Raw genomic sequence first — 27,198 nt, 5'->3', positions numbered from 1 at the left:
TCTGAGGGTGGAGTAGAATTGAGATATGGGCTAAGAATGTGTCTCAGCTCACTACCCCAATACTCTGGGTCTTGTTCCAAGTACTAAGCAACAGCAGTTTACCACTGGGGAAGCGGCAGAAACACTAGAGATCCTCTTTGTGGTACAGGTGTTCAGAGTCTGCTGAGATGTGAGGTTTAGAACAGGAGAAACGAGAGAAATCATCTGGCACTTGAGGCCTGACACTGAATATAAGAAAGTAGAAATCCACCAGTGGAGGAATTTGAAGAGCGGGACGCACTGAATGTAACTGAAGCTCAACTATAGACTAGATTGATTTAACCCACACACTACAGCCTGACAGAAAAGATATCTCCATTTCTGGGTGTAAATATTATTTACTTCAGCCTCTGCTATTCTTTTACATGTAACGTTAGCATTTAATAAAAAAAATTACAAGATATACGAAAAAAAGCAAAAAATTATGATTTATCATTAAGAGATAAAATAGCCAATAGAACCAGACCCAGAAATGACCAGATTTTAAAATTATCCAGACAGAAACTTTAACATAATCATGATAATATATTAAAAGATCTTAGGGGAAAGCTGGACCACATACATAAACAGATGGGGAATTTCAGCAGAGAGAACATATTTTATGCTCCCCTCAGTGACAAATATAGAGAACCTAAGTGCTTGGCTGCTAACCAGAAGGCTGGCAGTTAGAACCCACCAGCCACTCCATGGGAGAAACATGTGGCAGTCTGCTTCCATAAAGATGACAGCCTTGGAAACCCTCTGGAGCAGTTCTACTCTGTCCTATAGGGTCACTATGAGTCAGAATCTACTTGATGGCAACAGTTTGGTTTTTGCCTTATACAAAATAGTTATTAATACATTAATTAATTAAAATAATTCTCATTATCTTCATCATAAGGGAAAACAGCAAAGGTCTATATTCTCAGGAAACTTGTTTAACTGTCTTTTGTTAAAATTATTAATGAACATATATGTAGAGAAAAAAGATTTGGAAGAATTACTTTAAAGTGATTATCTCTCAGTGGTAGCGTTATTGGTAATGTTTATTAGAGAATTTATGCTTATAGCTGCACCTTACACTTGTCTTGATCTTGCACAGAGACTGGCAGAGAAAAAAATTAAAAAGTTTTATCATGTTAGCTAAATGTGTTGCTTAGGGAAATACGTACGTTAACTGCAATAATGCTAATAATTATCTCCTATGATTTTCATCTAGCTTAAAGTACAGATAACATTACTATGGCTTGATCTCAGAAGTGAAATAAATTAGATCTTCTCTGTAAAAAGGAAGTTGGGCTGTTTTCAATGCTTTATTGAAATGTGAAGGAAAGAAGGACTTCTTTTTATTAGCTAATACACAGCAGGCTCTGAGTGATTAAGCAGGAAAGGAGTTTTTTGTTTGTAGAATTTTGGGAGATAAAGCTACTCGGTGAAAAAGTAGTAGAGGTTCTGGGAATAGATACTGCAGATAGTGACATCACTAGGGTTGATGTCACCCAGTGCAGTAACATGGTGTCATCCCCTCTGTGGGTGGGGCCATGGGCTTAGCAGCCTGGCCCTGCCCCTCCCCCTGCAGCTCCTCCCCTCTCCCATTGGCCAAGGGGGAGATCCTACTCTCTGCCCAATGGCGGGCACCATGGTCCACCCGCCTGCACCCTGACTGGCAGATGGGGGGTTGATGACCTAGCACACTGGGTGATGGGTGACACAAACATAGTGACACCACTGCCTTGGTGGCCGTGCCTCTGCATCACTGGCTTCCCACCCCTACCACAGCTGCAGACCCTGGGGTCATTTTGGTGTCTCCCCTTCTGACAGTGTCAGGGGGTGAGGTGCACACCTCTCCCTCACCCTCCCATCCCCCTAGTGATGGCACTGACTGCAGAGTTTGGGTTAAGCACTCTGACTTGTAAGTTTCAGTGAACAGGATTTCTGTTGGTATGAGCAAGAACAAAAGGGCTCCTCTGCAGTTTTCTTGAGAAAGGAGCAGGTAGTAATTTCTTAGTAACTTAGGTCTAACTTGGGGCCAACTAGGATACTCTAGCTGGGGTGAATGGAGCCTGGAAAAGCCTCATGAGAAAAGGGAGATTCCAAATAGTTCAAGAAAATACAGTTGCTGAGGTTTTAATATTAATGGATGAAGGTCACGTTCCTTTCTTGTTTGAATCTATTTATTGGTGCTAGTTTTGTGTTCATATTGTTATAGTTAACTAAACTGGAAAATATAGTTTTCCTCAATTTTAAGCTAATTTCGAAATTAGTTCATCAAACAAAGCATATATACTATTTCAAACATATGGAAAATTATAGAAAGTAATGTAACAGATACCTGTGGACCCAACACTTGAATTTTAACATTTTCTGCACTTATTTCTGTTCCTTTTTTAAAATTAAAAGTTGCACCCACCCCTTTCTTCCTCCAGAGGTAACCGCTATCCTAAAGTTGACTATGTATATTTCCTTGCATGTTTGGATGCTTTTTCTATATATGCATAGATCCATAAATAAGATACAGTATTGTTTTACATTTTTAAAAATTTTATACAATACTTTCATAACGTACGTGTCCTTTTGCAATTTGCTTTTTTTATTCAAAATTGTGTTTTAAAAAAATTGTCAAGCTTTATTGAGGCATAATTTATATAGAATAAAATGTACCCATTTTAAAGGTACCGTTTGATGAATTTTTGTAATTTTTATGCAGTCATGTAACCACCACCACAATCAAGATATAGAACGTTTCGATCACCCTAAAAAGTTTTCTCCTGTCCCTTTGTAGTAGATCCACTTCCCTGACCTTCACCCCACACGATCGTTGATTTGCGTCCCATCGTTATAGTTTTGCCTTTTCTAGAATTTTATATAAATGGAATCATATGGAATGGAACTTCATGTTTTTGCTTGTTTTGCTTTATTTATTTGTTTTTTGGCGATTCATACATTTGAGATTCATCCATTTTGTTTATGTGTTAATATTTCATTCCTTTTTATTGCTGAGTAGTGTTCCTTAGTATGGATATGTCACACTTTGTTTATACATTCACCATTTGAAGGACATTGGATTGTTCCAATTTTGGACTTTTTTGAATATAGCTATGTAAATTTTCATACAAGTCTTTGTATAAATATGTATTTTCATTTTTCTTATGTAAATACCTACAAGTGAAATTGATGGGTTGGATAGTAAGTGCATGGTTAGCATTATAAGATATTACCATAATGTTTTCCAAAGTGATTGAACTAACATGTTTGAGATTTATATCCATTAATACAAGTAGATGCTTTTAATTTTAACTGTTTTATCTTATTCTGTTATATTGATAGCCCATCATTTATTTACCAATTCTCTACTGCTTTTTACTATTACGAATAATACTGCAATGAGCATATTTATAAATTGTTTCCTTGTGCACATATACAGAAATATCTCTATAGTGGACATCTACAATTGGAATTACTGGGTTCTGGGATATAGTCATCTTTAATTTTAATAAAGATATTACCAAATTGTTTTCTAAAATGGCTAAGCATTTAACTTTTAAAGCTACTATGCCTTCCAAATTACTGGAGGCTTACATTGGCCCTTTCTACATAGTTTTTCTTATAAGTAGGTATTTGGTTCTTTTGTATTAGAGTATTTCCAAAACTTTTTCATACTGTTATTATAGACCTATTTCTTTCTTTTTTTAAAATAGCAGATTCACATGGGATACTGTGTGAATCTGACTGATGAGGCTGTGGAAGCTGTCCTTACTTGCTGCCCTCAGATATGTATTTTGCTCTTCCATGGATGTCCCCTGATAACAGGTTAGTCTGATAGACTGCTTGGATTCAAATCCTGGCTTCATTTTTTATAAACTGTGTGACCTTGAGTAAATTACTGAGTTTCCTCATCTGTAAAGTGAACATAGTGATAGTACCTATGACATTGCTTAGTCATGCTGATTATATGATAACTCTTTATAAAGTGCTAGCACATAAAAAAAAAAAAAAAAATTTTTTAAGGGCTTAATTTTTTTTAATAAATGTTAGTCCTGATGATGATGATAGTGGTGGTGATGGTAGGTACTCAATAATGAGGATGATATGATGGTAGTGTTGGTGGTGGTGGGGGTTGTGGTCATGATATTAAACATGATGCTTTATGTAGAGAGTAAAAAATGGAGCAGGACTACTCAGGCATGTTATGCATCCTCTGCAGTTGGGAGGTGGGCATAGGCTAGCTCTTTGACAGGAGGAATGAAGGATAGGTTGCTGCTGCTTCATTAGAATCAGCCTGAACTCCCAGAATTTGAAGATGTCTAAGTGTTTTCCATAGACTGGGACAGGGCATGATGGTAGGGAGAGCCATCCTAGAGATGGGTGGAGAGGGAGGGGTTGGTGAAATCTCAATAGAGAGAGTTTATATACTGCAACTTAAAACATCGTTGGGCATTCTATAGTAGGAATGACTGGAAAGTCATTGTATTACCAAAATTTTTATTTAGGAGCAGAGAGGATTATCCCTCACTGAACAGCTTTAGAGGGACAAAAGGAGGCAAAAATAGAGTTGCTATTAAGGTTGTACCTTAAGAGTCATGCTTGTTTAATATATTAGTTAAAAATACTGTTATATAAAAATGTCACAATATATTTAGAAACATTTTTAATCACAAAACGAAATGATAATTATAGTTACAAAAAAAATACCTCAGTCAGAAAAGCCATTCCCATGCCTGTGATCAGTTAAAGATTACTGCTTTTCCTTCCTATGGAAGAGGAAAAATACTTCAAAGATACTCTGATTTATCCAGAGGCTGTAACACCTGAAAAATGTGTTACAAAAACCTAAGCTGATTCTTAATACTAAGAGCCTTGCCTAACCATTTCCTACTTCAAGAAATTCTTATTCATTCAGTAGACTTTCAAATTAACATGCTTAGAAAACTATTTGAAAAGCTACTTACTTGTAATCTTTAGAGTATTTATGGAATTGCTATATTGTTCATTCTGTAATATCCTTCATAAATTATAGTCCGTAAATTATGCATATATAGTTTACTCTTTTAGCACTGAATATAGACCATTTCTTCCCTGGTCCAGGGGATTTTGTCTCTATAGTTCAGTCCTTTTGGTATTCGGAAGGAAAGCATAGCCATCAAGAATGTAACTCACTGCCTCCTAGTTCTGGATCACCTTTGAGAATGATTAGCTAAACGAGCCCTCCTTATAAACGTGCTAATGGTATTTGCCAGCTAGAGAAGATCTGTTCAGTTTGCATATTGTAAATAAACCTGGAATTTATGAATTTATGGGGCATGGCTAACTGGAGAATAGAGAGTCCCAAAACAAAATCAGCCCCCTTTGAGAGCAATGATCCATATACATTGTTAAGTAGCTGTGTTAATTTGAAAGCAAAATGTGTCCCATGGGTTACTCTTTATAAGAAATAATGTTCTGATGATGTTGACCTATGTATTCATGTTAAAATCATGTTTTTCTCCTTCCCACTAGAAGATATGTGGTAGAAATATAACTCAATTAAGAGGGTTTTAGATTCTATATTTCCCTGTTGTATTTCAGAACAAATTCTATTGGTTTTCCTTTGTATTCTTATATTGGTGATAAGGTAAGACTTAACCATTTGTGGTATTCAGTAATTGAGACAGTATTTTATGGCAGCATTTCACAGCATTTACACTCTTAAAAAGTGTTGAGGATACTAAAGAGTTTTTGTTTATGTGGGTTATATTTATCATATTTACTGTATTAGAAATTAAAATGAGAAATTTTAATAAATTCATTAATTTTTTAAAAAATATTGAACCCATTTCATGGAAAACAGAGAAATATATTCATTACCTTTTCAGATTATTGTAGATAGTCTTCTTTGTTATTACCCCAAAACTCAACAGGTGGTAATTTCCTAAAGGCTAGCACAGCATAGAAGCTGAAACCATATCCACTACTCTGCCTTGCATTTAAAATTAATATTTTACCCATGCATGATTTTGTAATATCATGTATTGGTAATCTGGAAAATATTGGTTCTCTGAATTATACAGATCTTCCAAATGTTGTCACATTTCTATACTTCAAAAAATCACACTTGTTGATACCATCTCATCAGAAAACTATTGGGAAGCTGTGGAGACCACAGTGGCAGCTGACAGCTTTCAAAATTTTGAATTTTCATTTGAAAGCTAAAATTTTATCATTGGCAACAAATACCATCCTTTGTTTTCTTTGAGTTGACAGGCTCATTTCATTCCTTTTCAAGGAAATGTCTGCCAAAGTACCCAAGTCTGAGTAACCTTATATTGTCAGTAGTTCTTTGAGGTAAAAATGGTGTTCCATGAAAAAGACGACTAGTTCAGCTCACAACTCTGATAGGGCCTCAGACTGTAGGATCTGTGGACCACGCTTTGAGAACCACTGCTTTATCATAAAGCAAAGCTATCAATCTACTTCAACGTTTGGAACAAGAATACCGTATCCCTTTCAAATCACTTCTTTTAATTTCATCTGGCTGCTAGAAGTGGTGTAAGTAGACATTGAAATGGCAGGAATTAAAAATATTTGGGATAGAATTACAACACTGTTGACCTGAAAGATTATCTAGTCCAGCATTTATCAACTATGTTACATGAAGACATCCATAGGTACAGCATAAAACACAAAGAGTTTTCATGTCCAAAAAGTTTGGAAAGCAACACACCACTATAATGAACATTAATTTATCAAAGGCTCTGAGAAGTACTATAGCTGAGAAACCTGTTTAACTTTGTTTATCCAAATATTTTCCAATTTTTGTAGCACAGAATACTTTTTTTGGTTGGTATAGCTAACTCCTTCATTTCGTTATATAGTATTTTTCTGACCCCTGATTTCACAGAATAAGAGAGGGAGATACTGAAATGTTATTTTCCCAATGTAACACAGTTTTTTACAATAACATCAAGACCAAAACTAAAATCTCAAGATATAGTGAAATGAGAACTGATCCTGTCTCCTGACAGTTCTCTAAAACTTCAAATAAGTCACTTAACTTCTATGGACCTTAATTTTCCCTTGGGTATAATGATCAGTCATAAAAATGAGAGATGTGACAATACAAAAGAGTTTGTGCATGAGGGGAGGGCATAACCCACATCACTTTATGGCAAACTGAAAGGCCTATAGCTGCCTGGGGCAAGAGAGGGCAATTGAGACATACAATATAAAGTTTAGGGTTAGGGTCAAGGATCTGGGAAGAGAGTTTCTTTGGGAAGTTGGAGCATTCTGAAGGGCCCATGTATACCTTGGAATTTAGAAACCCACATAAATGGTCATGGCAAGGTGTATGTGCTGAGCAGAGACACGAGAAAACCTTAAACTTTCACATCAGGCAGACCTCTAGGCCCAGGGTAAGCCTAGCTAAGTGCTGAAGAAGTGCCTCAGCACAGTGCCAATCTGAAAGGGTTGCAAGAAGTGTTGTTTTTATTAATTACATTTTCCGTGTTGTGCTACCATCACCACTGTCCATTTCCAAAAGTTTTACATCAGACACTCAGTATTCCTTCAGCAGTAACTCCCGTTCCCTCCTCCCCTTAGCCCCTAGTAACCAGTCCTTTCTTCTTTTATAACATCCTATATGTTTACTGTTGCTTATCTACTCCTGTGATTGTTCATATGTGAGAATGTACAGTTATAATATGTTATCTTCAAGGCAACCTGACCCTCAAATTGGCAGTGTCCACTGTAGTTTCCCATCAAATTCCCTGAATTCACCTGTCTTCTCTACTGTACTTTTACGTATTTGTAGAATTTCTTAACCTTACATTCAGACTTTAAACAGAACTTCACATTATGAGTTAGGTCTTGAAATTTTTAGAAGCACTTTGATTTGATTTCTGCAGAAAAAACAACAAACTAAATTGGTACTTGACATATTGTAAATCAAGATGTACTTTTTAAGGAAGTTAGTATTTTGGATGGAAAAAAAATTTTTTAACTCATTAAATTCTTTTTAATTCAATTATATTTGCAATGATTATCTATAAATTCAATTTATACACCATTGTTAATCTCCTATAATAACATGCATCTCAGTATTCATGAGCATGGAAGTTTAGACTTTAAAAGTCTCAAAGAAAAAATTTGCTTAATGAGTTAACAAGGTTTGTTGAGCGAGAAGCTGTCTCAAACAGGGAGCACCTTAGACTGAAAATAGTGAGGGGGTTCGGATTTTTAAATAGTGACAAAACTAGAAAACCCACTGTGGTCAAGTCCGACTCATAGTGACCCTATAGGACAGAGTGGAACTGCCTCACAGGGTTTCCAAGGAGTGGCTGGTGGATTCAAACTGCCGACCTTTTGGTTAGCAGCAGAGCCTTAACCACTGAACCACCAGGGCTCCTCACAGTGATAATGCCTTTTTAAAGCTTGCTTAGATGAGTAAGTATCTTGCCCTTTGCTTAGATTAGTTAATCATATTTAATTTTCCTTTTGTTTTGGAAAAGTTGGTCACTGAATGCTAAGCTGGCTTATCTTGATTGGATGAGTGTTCTTAAATCATTTTGATAAGTATTGCTAACTTAAGCCAGATTCAGAAGAGGACGTGGAATGAGGGATATCATTGCTGATGTCAAATGGATCTTGGCTGAAAGCAGAGAATACCAGAAAAATATTTACCTGTGTTTTATTGATGACAAAAAGGCATTTGACTATGTGTATCCTAGCAAATTATAACATTGCAAAGAATGGGAATTCCAGGACACTTAATTGTGCTCATGAGGAACCTGTACATAGACCAAGAGGCAGTCGTTCAAAGAGAAGAAGGGGATACTATGTGGTTTAAAGTCAGGAAAGATGTGTGTTAGGGTTGTATCCTTTCACCATACTTATTCAATCTATATACTGAGCAAATAATCCAAGAAGGGAGACTACATGAAGAAGAATGCACCATCAGGCTTGGAGGAAGAATCATTAAAAACCTGTGATATGCAAATGACACAATCTTGCTTGCTGAAAGTGAAGAGAACTTGAAGCGCTTCCTGATGAAGATCACAGACCACAGCCTTCAGTATGGATTACACTTCAATATAAATAAAACAACTGGGCCAATAAACAACATCATGATAAACAGAGAAAAGACTGAAGTTGTCAAGGATTTCCTTTTACTTGGATACACTATAAACGCCTATGGAAGCAGCAGTCAGGAAATCAGAGGATACATTGCATTGGGCAAATGTACTGCAAAATACCTCTTTAAAGTGTTAAAAAGCAAAGATGTCACTATAAGGACTAAGGTACGCCTAACCCAAGCCGTGGTGTTTTCAGTTGCCTCATAAGTATGCAAAAGCTGAACAATGAATAAGTAAGACTGAAGAAAAATTGACGCCTTTGAATATAGTGTTGGCGAAGAATATCAAATATGCCATGGGTACCGTGGACTGCCAGAAGAATGAACAAATCTGTCTTGGAAAACGTACAGCCAGAATGCTCCCTAGGATGGTGAGACTTTGTCTCATGTACTTTGGGCATCGTTATCAGGAAGGACTAGTCCCTGGGGAAGGACATCATGCTTGGTAAAGTACACAGTCAGTAAAAAAGAGGAAGACCCTCAACAAGATGGATTGACACAGTGGCTGCAACAATGGGCTGAAGCATAACAATGATTATGACTATGGTGCAGAACTGGGCAGTGTTTCATTCTGCTGTACATAGGGTCACTATAATTCCAAAGCGACTCAGTGGTACCTAACAACAACTTACGCTAACTCATGCTGATAAGAAAAACTTGCCCAAGTTCGATTTTACATAATGCTGTTTTTTTTTAAATGGCCTAGTGACTAATTTTGTTTGGCTCTTGACCCAGAGAAGCCATTTTCACTCTTGCCTGTATAAAAATTTTTAACAGAAGAGCAATAAAGCAAGTAGACAGCAAGAGAGTCTTTATGTTTTACATTGAAAGGCAGGAAAATCCAACAGGAAATCTGCCACTTTTGATTGTTGGGTCGAATTTTACTTGCACTTTAGGATTTATTTGAGTCAGACTACTTTACAGGCAAGATCTTTACTTAGCTTCCCAGATAATAAATCTTCCAATATTTACCATAAAGCACCAAAAAAACAAAGTATTTTAAAACCCTAGTGGTTTGCGTCAGAGTTTCTCTTTAATTTAAGCTGATTCTTTACTTAAAAGCTGACTCTTTTATTTCCTATTTTTCTTTTTCTAAACCCTATATTGTTCTGCTTCCTCATTCTGTTTCATTCATTTATTACTAAACTGGCATAGCAGAACTTCTTTATGTCAGACAGTGTAATGAAGCATTGGAACTTTGATCAATGTGCCCAGCCTCACTTTTTTTCACCATATATTTTACCAAAAATGCCCGTGTTATATTTTCCTTGATTGTTTGAAAATTTGGTTTGTTAAAAGTTTATAGTTCCCATAGTTTCCTTTTATCCTTGGTGCTCCAAAAGTCCCCGCCATGAATCTCTTTCAAAAAGTGGTCTCCATTTATATTAGTCAAACATTTTTAGGGACTTGGTGAAAGGCTTCTTAGGGGTCATCTACACAACTCCCTCATTTTAAAGATCAGGGAACAGAGACACAGTGGGTTTACAAGGCTTGCCCCAGATGTTATAGATAACTGATAATAGAACTGGAAGTAAAACCTAAGTCACCTGATTCACATGTAATTCTTTTCCCATCAGACAACTTCTTGAGCCTTTGGTGTAAAGTAGCTTAACTGTTACTAGGAAAGGGAAGGAAATGGGAGGGTGACATGAGGCATCAAAAGTGTGATTGATTTACAAAACCACAATGAGATACCATCTGACCCGGGCATTACAGGCACAAACCAAAAAACAGAAAATAATGAATGTTGAATGTGAAATGGTATAATCATTTTGAAAAATGATATGGCTCTTCCTTAGAAAGCTAGAAATAGAAATACCATGTGATCCAGCAATCCCATTCATAGGAATATACTCCAGAGAAATAAGAGCCATCACATGAATAGACATATGCACACCCATGTTCATTGCAGCATTGTTCACAATAGCAAAAAGATGGAAACAACTTATAGGCCGATCAACAGATGAATGGATAAACAAACTGTGGTACCTACACACAAGGGAGTACTACACAACGATAAAGAACAATGATGAATCTGCAAAGCATCTCACAACATGGATGAATCTGGAGGGCATTATACTGAGTGAAAGATGTCAAACACTAAAGGACAAATATTGTATTATGAGACTACTACTATAAAAACTCATGAAAGGGTTTACAAACAAAAAGAAACAATCTTTGATAGTTAATGAGGGAGGGAAGGGGTAGAGATCGAAAAACACTAAATAGACAATAAACTCTACTCATAGCAACCCTATAGGACAGAGTAGAACTGCCGCATATGGTTTCCAAGGAGTGTCTGGTGGATTCGAACTGCTGACCTTTTGGTTAGCAACCATTGTTCATAACCACTATGTCACCAGACTTTGCAAATAGACAATAGATAAGTGGTAACTTTGGTGAAGGGTAAGACAGTACGCGATACTGGGAAAGCCAGCATAACTTGTCCAAGGCAAGGTCATGGGAGCTCCACAGTCACATCCAAACAAGGGAAAAAATTACTGGGCTGAGGGCTGTGGGAACCATGGTCTTAGAGAACACCTAGCTCAATTGGCATAACATACTTTATAAAGAAAATATTCTACATTCTACTTTGGTGAGTAGTATCTGGGGTTTTAGAAGCTTATGAGCAGCCATTTAAGATACTCCACTGGCCTCACCCCGTCTGGAGAAGGGAGAATGAAGAAAACTAAACACACAAGGGAAAGATTAGTCCAAAGGACTAATGGACCACATCTACCACAGCCTCCACCAGACTGAGTCCAGTACAACTAAATGGTGCCCAGCTACCACCTCGGACCGCTCTGACAGAGATCACAATAGAGGATCCTGGACAGAGCCGGAGAAAAAATGTAGAACAAAATTATAACTCGCAAAAAAAGACCAGACTTACTGGCCCGACAGAGACTGGAGAAACCCTGAGAGTATGGCCCCTGGACACCCTTTTAGGTCAGTAAATGAAGTCACTCCTGAGGTTCACTGTTCATTCAAAGGTTAGACAGGCCTGTAAAACAAAATGAGACTAAATGGGCACACCAGCTCAGGGGCAAGGAGTAGAAGTCAGGAGGAGACAGAAAGCTGGTAATAGGGAACCCAAGGTGGAGAAGGGGAAAGTGTTGACATGTTCTGGGGTTGGTAACCAGTGTCACAAAACAATGGGAATACTAATTGTTTAATTAGCAACTAGTTTGTCCTGTAAACCTTCATCTAAATACAAAAAAAAAAAAAAAAAGTGTAATTGATTTAATTGATCTTCAGGGTCTTTTTCAGTCCTGAAAGTCTGTATTTCTGTAAAATATTCTGGCAAGGGATCATGAAGTACTTAAGAGAGCCCACAGTTTCTCCCTACATCATAATAAACCCACAGGCATTGAATATTCCTGCTGTTGAAATCCACAGTCCTAGATATCCTAACTGTATTCTCATGGGAAGGTGCCTAAGAAGATTTTGAGTAATGTAATACCGCCATCTAGCAGCAAAAATTTTAATTACATAAAAATATGCTGTATGCTTACTAGGAAGACCTGGTGGCGTAGTGGTAAAGCACTTGCAACTTACTAATTAGAGGGAAAATGTCTTCTTATTTTTGCCCAATAGTAAATTCCTAAAAAAAAAAAATTCCTATAGAATTTATTTATTCCTATTCAGGAGTGAGGAAACCCAGGTGGTGTAGTGGTTAAGTGCTACAGCTGCTAACCAAAATATCGGCAGTTCAAATCCACTAGCCACTCCTTGGAAACTCTATGGGGCAGTTCTACTCTGTCCTTTAGGGTCACTACGAGTTGGAATTGACTCAATGGCAGTGGGTTTGGTTTTGGTTTTATAGGAGAGTGAGAGCTCTGGTGGCACAGTGGTTAAGCATTTGGCTGCTAACCAAAAGATGGGCAATTGAAATCCACCAGCCACTCCTAGGAAGCCCTATGGGGCAGTTCTGCTACGTCCAGGAGGGCGGCTATGAGTCAGAATCAACTCAACGGCACTGGGTTTTGGGTTTGGGTAGAGGACTGACACAAATGTAATCAGAAAACAAAGATTTGTATATAAGATATAATCAATAAATTCACAACTAAGAAACAAGCCATAATAATCTTAGAAACGCCAGCTAAAATGTCTATAATCAGAAAGCAATCTGTGCAATACAGAGATATCAAAAGGGATAAGAAAAGCTATTAGAGTTCAGGCCTACCTAAAAGACTTTTAAAAGACTATAACCTTTTTTCTATCATGCCACCAGAGGTAGATTTGCCATGAAGCTAATAAGCTTAAGCTTCAGGGTCCTTCACTTACACAGGGCTCCTGTAAGGGCTGGGAATTGCTAGAAATTCTGGAGTGTTCTATGGTAAGCCAGGAAAGCCAGGATGCAGTCAGAAAGCAATTCTATATAAGGATTTCAGATAAAGTGACTAAAGAGATCTCAGAAGAAAGAGACCTGAATCTCCAGTTATGCAGTATTTTGTTGTGATGATTTTCCTTATTCTAAGTTATTGTGTACTTTTATACTTTATTTCATTTTTGTATTTTCTTTCTTAGAGAAGGCCCCCAAATTTATATAAATTCCAGGCCCCACTGTACTCAGCAAGGGGCACAATGGGCAATTCTCACTTTCATTGCTAACTGCATGGTAAGGTTTGGCATGAATCCAGTTCCCAAAGTGTAGAAACAGTTTCGCACTTCTCTAATTCTTGTTGCTTCCACTCACAAGGCATTCAAGGCATTCGCTCTCTCAGCTCCAACCCCCTAGAGCTGGGTCAGAGCTAACAAGTTAGATGGATATCATCTTTAAGCCTTAGTCACCCAGAATTAGGTCAGAGCTCACCTTGTTAGAAGGACGCCTTCTTGAGGATCAGCTTTTCTATTTTCTGCAAAAAAGGCTGTTGAAATTTTGACAAGAGTTTGCATTGAATCTGTGTATAACATTGGTCAGCATTGACATATTAACAATATTAAGTCTTCCAATCCATGAACACAGAACTTCTTTCCATTTATTTAGGTCCTTTTTCATTTCATCTGTGCTTTTGTTTTTTGAAATGCATCTTATTCAGTCGTGAGATGCTTCAAAAATAGCTTGAAGCCCAAGTGACAGAAAGAGCTACGTGAACCAGAGACTATATCATCCCGAGACCAGAAGAACTAGATGGTGCCCAGCAACAACTGATGACTGCCCGTCAGGGAACACAACAGAGAACCCTGAGGGAGCAGAAGATCGGTGGGATACAGACCCCAAATTCTCATAAAAAGACCAGACTTAATGGTCTGACTAAGACTAGAAGGACCCCGGTGGTCATGGCCCCCGGACCTTCTGCTGGCTCAGGACAGGAACCATTCCCAAAGCCAACTCTTCAGACATGGATTGGACTGGACAATGGGTTGGAGAGGGATGCTGGTGAGGAGTGAAGTTCTTGGATCAGGTGGACACTTGAAACTATGTTAGTATCTCCTGCCTGTAGGGGAGATGAGAGGGTAGAGGGGGCTAGAAGCTGGCAAAATGGGTACGAAAAGAGAGAGTGGAGGGAGGGAGTGGACTGTATCATTAGGGAGAGAGTAATTGGGAGTATATAGCAAGGTATATATAAGTTTTTGTGTGAGAGACTGACTTGATTTGTAAACTTTCACTTAAAGCACAATAAAAATTATTAAAAAAAAATAGCTTGAAGATAAAATTGAAAAGCTAATTGCACAACAACTAAAGTTGTCCTCTCCCTTTTCAAGTCAATCAAGCATTTATGGTACAAGATTATTCATTTTTAAAGAAGACATTTTGTAGTAGATTTAAAAAAAAAGACAATTTCAGTGGAATCTATAAATCTGTTTGTTACACAGAGTATTGAGTGCCTACCGTATATAAATTTGAATGTATAGTAATTATGTTTTTGTTTTTTAATCGAAGAATAATTTCCATAATATAATGTTAATTAGATTTTAACTCTAAAAATGTAAAGACTCATTAACAATTCAAGATGATTAAAAAGATTACTATGATTTAGATAAGAACTGTAAAATTTGTATTAATTTTAAAGCTTACTGTCTTAAAATAAGAATTTTAAACTTAATTTTAAGAACCATAATTAACTTTAAGAATCATCTAGGAGTCCCTGAGTGGCACACACAGTTTACGCTGTACTACGATCTGAAAGGTTGATGGTTCAAACTCACCCAGAGGGACCTTGCAAGACAGGCCTAGCAATCTGCTTCTGAAAGAACACAGCCTTGAAAACCCTCTGGAGCAGCTCTGCTCTGTACACACAGGGTCACCATGAATTAGAATTGACTCAGTGGCAACTAACAAAAGCAACAATCATTTTAAGAAAATACATGGTAGGCACTCAAACAGTCTTGTCTTTAGTTAATCAATTGTTGTTGTGTGCTGTAGAGTCCATTCTGACTTATAGCGGCCCCATGTGACAGAGTAGAACTGCCCCATAGGGTTTCCTAGGCTGAATTTTTTTTTTTTATGAATCATTATAAGTGTATTTTTACACATAAGAAACTAAAGCCATTGGCTACATGTCTTTTAAATTAAAAACTTTAGGGAGCAAGGACCATAAGTTAGTCACACGTAGATGTTAACTTCCATTCTCTCTTTCACATACAAGTCCTTAATAAAAATTTATTAATGAGTAGCCCAAAGAAAGCTTTTATATCTGATACCTAAAAAAGTAAAAGGAATAATGCACATGTTGAGCCTCTAGGTTGCTTTTGTGTAAAATAGCATGCAGAAACATGCCATAATTTACACAATTATGAAAATGAATAAATGATTTTTTTGGTTAGTTGAAACATATATGAAATCTCAAGGTAGATTCACTAAAGTAACTCTGGCGTCAAAATATTTCTATATGATATAGAATTATTTAGTAATGAAAATTTAGCACTAATGATTGGTCTGGGCAGACATACTTTTTTTTTTAATTATACTTTAGATGAAGGTTTACAGAGCAAACAAGTTTCTCATTAAACAATTAATACACATATTGTCTTGTGACATTGGTTGCCAACCCCACAATATATCAACACTCTCCCTTCTCTACCTTGGGTTCCCCATTACCAGCTTTCCTGTTCCCTCCTGCCTCCTTATCCTTGCCCCTGGGCTAGTGTGCCCCTTTAGTCTTGTTTTGTTTTATGGGCCTGTCTAATTTGGGGCTGAAGGGTGAACCTCAGGATTGACTTCATTACTGAGCTATAAGGGTGTTTGGAGGCCATACTCTTGGGTTTTCTCTAGTCTCTGTCAGGCCAGTAAGTCTGGTCCTTTTGTATGTGTATGTGAGTTGAAATTTTGTCCTATATTTTTCTCCAGCTCTGTCTAGGACCCTGTGTTGTGATCTGTCAGAGCAGTTGATGGTGGTAGCTGGGCACCATCTAGTTGTGCTGGACTCAGTCTGGTGAAGGCTGTGGTATTTGTGGTCCATTAGTCCTTTGGACTAATCTCTCCCTTGTGTCTTTAGTTTTCTTCATTTTCCCTTGCTCCATTTTCCATGTAGAATATCTTAGATGGCCGCTGACAAGCTTTTAAGACCCCAGACGCTACTCACCAAAGTAGAATGTAGAACATTTTCTTTATAGACTATGTTATGCCAATTAAGCTAGATGTTCCCTGAGATCATGGTCCCCACCGCCCTCAGCCCAGTAATTTGTTCCTCAGGGAGTTTGGATGTGCCTACGGAGCTTCCATGACCTTTAGGCTACAATCTTTATAGGAGCGGATCGCCAGGTTTTTTCTCCCTTGGAGTGGCTGATGGGTTTGAACTGCCAACCTTTCATTTAGCAGCCAAACACTTAATAGTGGTGTCACCAGGGCTCCTAGTTAATTAATTAAGGCCTCTTAATAGCAACCTTGAAAAACGTCGTATACTTTCATGGCTTTTTTTCCCCCAACTTTAATGACATAATTCACATGCCATACAATTCATCTATTCTAAGTATACAATTCAGTGGTTTTTAATAGATTCAGAGTTGTAGACTCTTACCACAATCAGTTTTAGAACTCTTCATCACCCCCAAAAGAAACCCGACACCCATTGGCAGTTGTTTCCCATTCCCTGCTTCTCCCAGCGCCTGGCAACTACTAATCTACTTTCTGTTTCTGTGGATTTGCCTTCTGGACATTTCGTATACATGGAGTCATATAATATGTGTCCTTTTTTTATGACGTCTTTCACATAGCATATTTTTCTCAAGGTTCATTTATGCTGTAGCGTATATCAGTATTTTTCATGGCTGAATAATATTCCATTATATAGATAATACCACATTTTGTTTATCTATTTATCAGTTAATGGACAAATAAAATCAGTTCCTTTGAAGGGAGCTCTGGAGCTCCCTGTCCTTACAGCCTCCTTCTTTCCCTGGGCAAAACCTCTATGTCCTTGCTCTGGAGCTGTGGACAGGGACAGTGGCCTACTTCTCTCTAGGGATATCCCTGCTTCATAAGCAGGGTACTGGCTCAGGACAGTAGCCTCTGGTTTTCTTGAATTGCTTCTCCCAGCATGGAACCTCTTTCCCATGAGCAAGCTGGGGTGAGGAAGATGACCAGGGCCCCAGTGTTCTTGACCTGCCATGTGTGGTGCAGAGCTTTTGCCCTACTAGTGGGGGCTGGAGGAAGAAAGCCTCAGACCTCTCAGCTGTTTTTCCCTGGAATCAAGCTTCTGCAACACAGAGCTAGCAGGGCGGGGGGATAAGAAATGCTGGTGGCCTGCTGCTTCTAGGGGGGATACCATAACCATCAACTGAGATCTGAGGGGAGATGATGCCCTGTGTTCTTGGCTACACCTTCCTGGAGTGGAACTTCTGTCACAATGAGCTGTGAGGGAGGGAGGAGGTTGTAGCAAGTGCTACAGACTCATAATTTTCTTACTAGATTTAGTAGATTTTCTTGAATAAATGCTTCCTCTTTTGCTGTGTGCCCTTAGGACAGTTTATAGAGATTTTAAATGGTTGGGGTTTTTTTGTTTGTTTGTTTTTTAATCACTTTCACCAGCTATGGTTGTTTTGCTGGGGAGAGGGTTTGCGGAGCTACTCGTGCTGGCTTTCCGTAGCAGTCGTCTCTCTCTTTTCTTCTTTGGTGCTCTAATTTGGTTGGTAAATGCAGTTATTGATTGATACGTTTGTTACCGGAGAATGGCCTCAGTTCTTGTCTTGGGTGTAGGAAAGAATTCAAACACTGAGACAAATAGTGCCAAGTGAGCAGAGGTTTATTAATAAGCAGACGGTTAGCAGTAAAAGCACACTTGACTAGGAAGCATCAAGTGGGCTACTCAGGTAGAGAAAGAATCTGAGTGCCCCGATAGTCATTTTTTTAGAGTTTTATGCCCCTCTTGTCTCTTATCTCTCTCTCTTAACATTTAACAGCCAGAACAGGACCCCTATGAAGACTATTTCCTTGGCTTAAGATTTAATTCCAAGTTAGGGACCTTATCAAGTTAGGGACTTTATCAAGTTAAGGACTTTATCAAATTAAGGACTCCTGTAAGGATCATTTCCTTGGCTTAAAGTTTAATTATGTAGGGACCATCTTATTGAGGAATGTCACCACCCCCTGTCTCTTCCTTTGTAGGGACTGTCTTATTGAGGAATGTCACCACCCCCTGCCTCTTCCTCTTCCTGAGTGCAAGCTCTTCCCCTCCCCCTTACATGCTATCCTCCAATTTGCTAAAAATTTCAGTCTTCATTTATAAAAATTAACTTTGTATAAAAATGCCTGAATTATTATTGTATTCATGCCTGTAATGTACCATTTTCTCATTTCTACCACTGTTCAAAATAATACTTTAAAATTAAACTTTACAGTGTTATGTCATCACCAGAAGTTGTAATCTGATGTGTGATTTCCAGTAGCATCTAATGTGATTGAAATTTTACACTGAGGAGATAGTGTTTATTTGTTTCAGATAGAATATGTCATATCTGTTGTGGGCAAATGAAGATATTAGGCGTGGAGCACAGGAAGAGAAACTTCTGGCACAGAAAAGACTTGATGCATAAGAAAATATCTAGAAGCTAAGGCACTTATTTTCCCAGGAAAGTACCGATAAATAAGATAGAAATCTTATCCATCAGAGCAATAGATAACAAATCTGTCATCCAGTTTTGCATTTTAGTCACTGAGGACTATGAAACCAAAAAGTACCTGTGTAAGATAGGATCAGAGATATCACCTCCATATCTGGTTTTCTGGATCCTTTGACCAGGGGGCTTATCGTATTCTTCCTGTTACTATTGAGCTTTGTTTTCTATACGTTGCACTTAGTTCCAGAGGGCTCAAAACTTGCTGGGCCATAACAGCAGAACCCATTGATTCAGACGTAAAAATGATATTCTTACGGACATCTATCACTTGAACTCATTAAGCCAGAACTGTGGTATTATGCTGTTTTGTGAACATAAAGCTATGGCTGTTGGTCCAGTCATTAGAGCATGGAGTATGAATTTTTTCCTCATCTGTCCATAACTGTCACTTTGTCCTTCTTATCACCTAAGAATAAACAGTAGCTCTCAAATGTGAATCCTAGGGCTAGAGTTGATATGTGACATTTTCCCTAATCTGAGGCCAAAAAAATATCACTATATTATTTACCAGTTCCTATTTCTTAGAAAAGATGATTCTTTACTCTGAGATTGGCATTCCTACTTTTTTTAATATTCACATACCCCTTGTTTCATGTAACAATGGTGATTGTATGGGAAAGTAAGCTGGTATTTTTGCATATTTTTTGTTTTGCTTAAAATAAAATTTAGTAACTATATGCTGGGTGCACTTTTTTCTTTTCTTTTTTTAAAAACTGGTCTATGGAATCTGTAAATCTAGAAACCACTACAGAATATCCAAGACTGGGTTGGAGAGATATGGTACATACAACATAAGCTATATCTGTGGAATAAGTTTATTAACTTATGCAATTTTTTAAATAAAATTTTATCACTATTTTTGCTTTCTTTGATTCATATTTTTGTAAAACTGACTTTGCAAAAAAAAAAAGATGAACATCATATCAAAATCACTATTGTACTACTTTGAAAAAATGTAAACCATCTAAGTGTCCAGTAATAAGGACTGGTTAAATTACAGTGCAAACCTATAGTAGTTATCTATTAAAAATCATGCTTTATGATAGCACTGTATAACATGCAAAAATGTTCAGCTTGTCATGTTCTGGTAACTATTCTCTCCCCTAACCTCTTCAGGTATATTGCAGCTTCCCAAGGTGTTTTGCCATCCCTGCTGGCTTTCCTTAACCCTGTGCACACCTTTGTAAATAGTCCCCACCTTAAACCCTCTTCAATCACCCCTCCTTAGTGTGTCATCTCTTTCTTGTTAGGTCATACACAGGTTAATGGAGAAATTACACCATTATTCTCTGGTTGTTGAAATTACAGAGAAAACAATAAATGCCTGTTTTTGAGAGTATGTCCACTGCCCCTAATGACAGTGAGGACTACCATTAATTAAATGGTTTATTCAGTTGTATACTGTGCTTTATGGATCTCGTTTGATCTTTCAAGAGAACCCTATGAGATATGATAGGTATTATCATTTCCTGTTTACAAATACAAATGAGGAAACATTAAATATCTTCGATGACTATGAATTATATATTGTCATTGTTTTCTTTTGTAGATCATTCAAGAGAAGTCTTGGAGCAGTTAGTAGGCCCAAACAAACTGAAGCAAGTGACGTGGACTGTTTATTGATGCTTATTGAAGCTGATCAGACTGGACCTTCATAATGCTTTCACAGGAAACAACACTCTATAGAGATTGGCATTCCATTTAACACTACCCTATTATTTTATTGTCATATTTCAAGTTATAACTCTCAGCTAACCACCTAAATCCAAGTATATACATGGTTTGTGCTTTGATGTTAACCAGGCTCTTAAACCTTTTAATAGTGCTATTGTTCTATATTTAATAAGACATTGTTTTTTAAATGGTAATCCTAGCATGACTTTTGATCTATTGAAGAGGGAGGTTGTGTTTTGTTTCTTACATAACAAAGTTTTAAATTATCTGTGTTCCCTGAAGATATCCTTTTCCTTCCAAGCTATTTGAGCTGTTAAAAGAGAAATTTACCAATATAGATGAACTTTAGGAGAACTCTAAATGAGGGTATTTCTAAAAGCATAAAACCCTTCCTAGCTGTTTTCCGGCTTCTACCTTCTTCAAGTATTTAAATGCCCATTTGCCAAAAGCAAAGCTGAACATCAGGCTTGCAAATTCTTTATAGAATTTATCATTTCAATGAAACAAAGAAACGTAATAGTTTAACGTCATAACCCATGATATCATACACCTTAGCCATTTAGCATCTGAATGTCACTGAGATTCTTGTCCACCCACTTTTTTCATTGATCTTTATGGCTAATCTTCCCAAATGTGTGTTGTTTGTGAACTTTCTCCCTCAGCAAAATTGCGTTTAGAAATGTTTAAAAATAGCTGCAAACTATCATTTCAGAATTTGTATTCTGACACTGTATTGGTTTCCCATTATGAAATAAACAGCACAGGTCTTTGTTTTCAAATGAAATATATTACTCTTCCTTAATCACAAGATTGTCGGAAGTATACCATGCTTAACCACGCACTGCCATTGAGTGGATTCCAACTCATAGCGACCCTATAGTACAGAGTAAAACTGCCCCATAGGGTTGCCAAAGCTGAAATCTTTACAGTAGCTGACCGCCACATCTTTCTTCCATGGATATTTTGCTTAAACTACCCCCCTAAATTCAGCATATTCCCTGTACCATGAACCTATCCTTTGAGACTTAAATATTTCCTGTTTTGCCTCTGATGCAGTAAAAAAACAAAGCATATGGTATGGTAAGTTTATTGTACACGTTTGGGGGAGGGGTTACATATCTAATTCTTGTCCTTACTATTAGTTACTTCATAAATGTGGCATGTTATGGTGTAGATGTATATATGGCCACTGCATGGGTGGTGTGTGTATATATATTTAAATGGGTAAAGCCTGTTCCATCTATGAAATTGTTCTAAAGACAAATTCAATAAAATTAATATGGAATTTCTAACCAACTCAGTAGCTACGACCTCGCCCGCCACTTCTTTTTGTGAAACAAGTTTCAAGATCTAAGGTTGAGCTTGTTAGGGTCTATAAAGGGTTTATCTTCCTAAAGCAGTTTCCGGTTTGATCTTGCATTTTTCTTACTGGTTTTATTAACTATTCCTCACCACTCTGTTTAAAATTTCAGTACCTCATCCCCACTCCAGTACTCCTTGTTACCTGTACCTGCTTTATTTCTCTTACCATCTATTACCCTCTGAAACCTATTTTATTTTTCATTTGTTCATTTTCTGTTTCCCATCCTAAAATATAAATTCCAAGAAGACAATTTTTTGTCCCTTTTGTTCACTGCTCTATCCCAGTGCCTAGAAGAGTACTGGTACTTAAGAAGCCCTCAAATATTTGTTGAATGAATAAGGAAACAAAGAATAAAAAATAATTCCCTCTGAGAGTCTCCAGGAATAATTAATGGATGCTTCACATCTGCAATTTCATACACTATATATATATATATACTTTTATTAATTTTATAGCACACTAAACATTCCAAGTATTGGAAAATAAGAGTAAATGTCCTTGCTCTACAGGAGAAAAGATAAATCATGTGACACTTAAATAAAACTATCCCACATTGCAACTTGGAGCTTAAATTTTTCTTCAGCTCTTTTAGCTTGAGATATGTGCGTTCTTCCCTTTTGGTTTTCTAACTCCAGGTCTTTGCACTTTCATTATAATACTTCACTTTGTCTTCTTGAGCTGCCCTTTGAAATCTTTTACTTCATCATTTGTTCCATATGCTTTAAGCTACTCTACATTTAAGAGCAAGTTTCAGTCTCTTCTGACATCCGTTTTGGTCTTTTCTTTCTTTCCTGTCTTTTTAACGACCTTTTGCTTTCCTCATATTTGATGTCCTTGATGTATCTGGTCTTCGGTCATTAGTGTTCAGTGTGTCAAATCTGTTCTTGAGATGGTCTCTAAATTCAGGTGGGAGATACTCAAGTTTGTACTTTGGCTCTTGTGGCCTTGTTTTAATTTTCGTCAGCTTCAACTTGAATGCGCATATCATGGTTTGTTCCACAATTGGTCCCTGGCCTTGTTCTGACTGATGATATTGAGTTTCTCTACCATCTCAAGTTGCAATATTGAAGGGTTCTATAGACAAAGTATTAAATGATGCAGGAAGCATCAAAAGAAGATGGAAGAAATACACTGAGTCACCGTACTAAAAAGAATTGGTCGACATTCGACCATCTCAGGAGGTAGCATGTGATCAAGAACCAATGGTACTGAAAAAAGAAGTCCAAGCTGCACTGAACCCCAAAACTTATTGCTGTTGAGTTGATTCTGACTCATAGTGACCCTAAAGGACAAAGTAGAGCTGTCCCATAGGGCTTCCAAAGAACAGCTGGTAGATTTGAACTACTGACCTTTTGGTTAACAGCTGGAAGCACTTAACCAAGCTTCACTGAAGACGTTGGCAAAAAAACAAAACTCTAGGAATTGACGGAATACCAGCTGAGATGTTTCAACAAATGAAAGCAACGCTGCAAGTGCTCACTCATCTATGCCAAGAAATTTGGAAGACAGCTAACTGGTCATCTGACTGGAAGAGATCCATATCTGTGCCCATTCCAAAGAAAGATGATCCAACACAATGCAGAAATTATCTAATGATATCATTAATATCACAATTAAAATTTTGCTGGAAATAATTCAAAAACAGTTGCAGCAATACATTGACAGGGGACTGTAGGAAACTCAAGCCAGATTTAGAAAGGATGTGGAACAAGGGATATCATTGCTGATGTCACATGGATCTTGGCTGAAAAAAGAGAATAACAGAAAGATGTTTACCTGCGTTTTATTGACTACACAAAGGCATTCAACTGTGTAGATCATAATTATGGATAACTTTGTGAAGAATAGGACCAGAACCCTTAATTGTGCTCATGTGGAATCCATACGTAGACCAAGAGGTAGTTGTTTGAACAGAACAAGGAGATACTGCATGGTTTAAAATCAGAAAGATGTGTGTCAGCGTTGTATTCTTTCACCATACTTATTGAATCTGTATGCTGTGCAAATAATCCGAGAAACTAGACTATATGTGAAGAACATGGCATTAGGACTGGAGGAAGACTCATTAACAACCTGCCATATGCAGATGACACAACTTTGCTTGCTGAAAGTGAAGAGGGCTTAAAGCACTTACTGATGAAGATCAAAGACTACAGCCTTCAGTATGGATTGCACCTCAACATAAAGAAAATAAAAATCCTCACAACTGGACCAGTAAGCAACATCATAAATGGAGAAAATGCTGAAGTTGTAAAGGATTTAATTTGCTTGGATCCACAATCAACGCCCACGAAAGCAGCAGTCAAGAAATCAAACAACATATTGCATTGGGCAAATCTACTGCAAAAGACCTCTTTAAAGTGTTAAAGAGCAAAGATGTCACTTTGAGGGCTACAGTGCGTGTGACCCAAGCCATGGTATTTTCAGTCACCTCATATGCATGTGAAAGCTGGACAATGAATAAGGAAGACCAAAGAATTGATGCCTTTGAATTATGCTGTTGGCAAAGAATATTGAATATACCATGGACTGCCAGAAGAATGCACAAATCTGTCTTGGAAGAAATACAGCCAGATTGCTCTTTAGAAGCCAAGATGGTGAGACTTCATCTCACTTACTTTGGACATGTTATCAGCAGGGACCAGTCCCTGGAGAAGGACACCATGCTTGCTAAATTAGAGGGTCAGCAAAACAGAGGAAGACCCTCAACAAGATGGACTGACACAGTGGCTGCAGTAATGGGTTCAAACATAGCAACGATTGTGAGGGTGGTGCAGGACTGGGCAACATTTCATTCTGTTGTACGTAGACAGGGTCACTATAAGTTGGAAGGGAATCAACAGCATCTAGCAACAACAACATCCCCCATTGAACTCTGGTCCTTTTACCATTTGCTCTCCCTAAGTTGAAATCAACTCAAGGGCATTGGACCTGGTTTTGGTTAACCCCAGTCAAGTGTATGTGTCTATGTATGTGTGTGAGTGTATATATATACATGATTTTTAGTAGAAGGAAAAGAGACTTCAATCAATGTTCCATGTTAACTGATAAGCACACGTTTACCTATTAATCTATACTGTTCATTATTAAATCACTTCTACACTGCAGGATAGCACTATCTGGATCAGTAGTAGCATGGAAGAAATCAAATATTGCTTTATGTTCGAGTCAGACTGCCTGAGGCACCATTTGAGCAAGGAGAAAGTGAGACCCAGTACTTTACCAGAAAAGCTATTCCACCCACATACCCACACCCACACTCACACCCAGACACCTACATAGAGTGGTGGGCTAATCACAAGGCTTGTGAATTTAAAGTTTAAATAATAAAATTCCATTTCCTTGTTGTTGTTAGGTGACTCATGGTGATCTTACATACATGAACTAAACACTGCCAGGTCCTGCACCATCCTCACATTTGTTGCTATCTTTGAGCCCATTGTTGCACCCACTGTGTCAATCTATCCCATTGGGAGTCTCCCTCCTTTTTGGACACGCTGCATTCTACCAAGCATGATGTCCTTCAGTGATTGGTCCCTCCTAATGACATGTCCAAAGCAAGTTTTATTTTTTTTTTAATGACATGTCCAAAGCAAGTGAGAGGATGTCTCACCATCCTCACTTCCAAGGAGCATTCTAAATGTACTTCTCCAAGACAGATTTGTTCATTCTCCTGGCAGTTCATGGTATACTCAATATTCTTCGCCAACACCACAATTCAAATGCGTCAATTCTTCAGTCTTCCTTATTCATAGTCCAACTTTCGCATGCATATGAGGCAACTGAAGATACATGGCTTGGATCAGACGCACCTGAGTCATCAAAGTGACATCTCTGCTTTGTTTCCTGTAACAAACTTATTCAGTACTAAGGTGAACAAATACAATTTCCTGTAACACACCTGTTTGCTAAGCTGTGAAGTCACTTCAAGGCTTAGTGTTATATACATGGAAGATTACAAAATATTTTTTAACAGTTAAATACCTCAGAGACCTTCTTGTGCCCTTCTCATAAATTAAGTGAGTATAACAAACATTGGGTTTGTAGAAGTTTAAATTTAATTCTAGCCTTTACGTCACCAGGCAAGTTTCTAACACTGTTCCCGAGTATTATTTTCTCTAATCTTCTGTTTTATATTGCTTAGTATAAGGGCAATAACCAGCAGTGCCTGAATATTCAAAGAATATATCAACAGAAGTATTTACTCTCAAATATCCTCTTCCAATGCCATTTTGGCCTATAATTTCTATTAATTTTAACCAAGGCTGAATCAAAATTTGGGATTTACAGACACCAATGAAAATTGGACACAGCAACAGTTGATTCTTCGGGCTGTAATAAACTCTGGCTTCCAAAGTTGAAGAATCACAAGATATCTGAGGATCCTTTGTGACCCCAGCTCTAAAACTCCTACCTAATTATCCTATTTTCCTATTTAACCAGCAGTTTGCCCTTAATTGCCTTTTCCACACTTCTGCTGTATGAATATAACTCTGAGCACATCTTCCTGGCATCTTAATCCCAGCGGCATGTGCTTATTACAAAGCATATGATGCAAGTCTCAGAATCAATTCCTAAACAGTATGTACAAGCATGACAGTACACTATGGTGGCTGCATTTTATATTTCACTTGTAACATATATAGTGATACGGTTTAGTTTTAAATTAGAGAATAGGAAAAACAGTACATATAATTAGTATAAAATTCCAAGACCCAAAAGTAAAAACTAGGTCTCCTTCCCACCCCAGTCCACCAGTCATCTGGTTCCCTCTCAGAAGGCAACCATCGTTACCAGTTCCTTATGTATCCTTCCAGGGATATTCTATGTATACTACAAACAAATACGTATTTTATACAGATACACACATATATATATATTTTTAAACATAAATGGTGGTGTCTTAGTTATCTAGCACTGCTGTAACAGGAATACCACAAGTGGGTGGCTTTAACAAACAAATTTATTTTCTCAC

General features: G+C 37.6%; 1 protein-coding gene across 2 annotated transcripts in view; it reads left to right on the top strand.

The window, feature by feature from the left end:
* The window catches only part of AMN1 (antagonist of mitotic exit network 1 homolog), a 59,588-nt gene extending 37,281 nt beyond the window's left edge, over positions 1-22,307 (top strand). For both annotated transcript variants that reach the window (XM_049882794.1, XM_049882796.1), the window contains exons 6-7: positions 3,717-3,828; positions 20,736-22,307. In XM_049882794.1, coding sequence (XP_049738751.1) covers positions 3,717-3,828; positions 20,736-20,809 — 186 coding nt within the window. In that variant the 3' untranslated portion in view covers positions 20,810-22,307. The remainder of the gene's footprint in view (positions 1-3,716; positions 3,829-20,735) is intronic.
* Positions 22,308-27,198: the final 4,891 nt, after the last annotated feature.

Source organism: Elephas maximus, chromosome 4 (genome assembly GCF_024166365.1).
Source record: "Elephas maximus indicus isolate mEleMax1 chromosome 4, mEleMax1 primary haplotype, whole genome shotgun sequence".
Taxonomy (NCBI): domain Eukaryota; kingdom Metazoa; phylum Chordata; class Mammalia; order Proboscidea; family Elephantidae; genus Elephas; species Elephas maximus.
The sequence above is the reverse complement of the archived record's forward strand: the minus strand, read 5'-3'. Positions and strand labels throughout refer to the sequence as shown.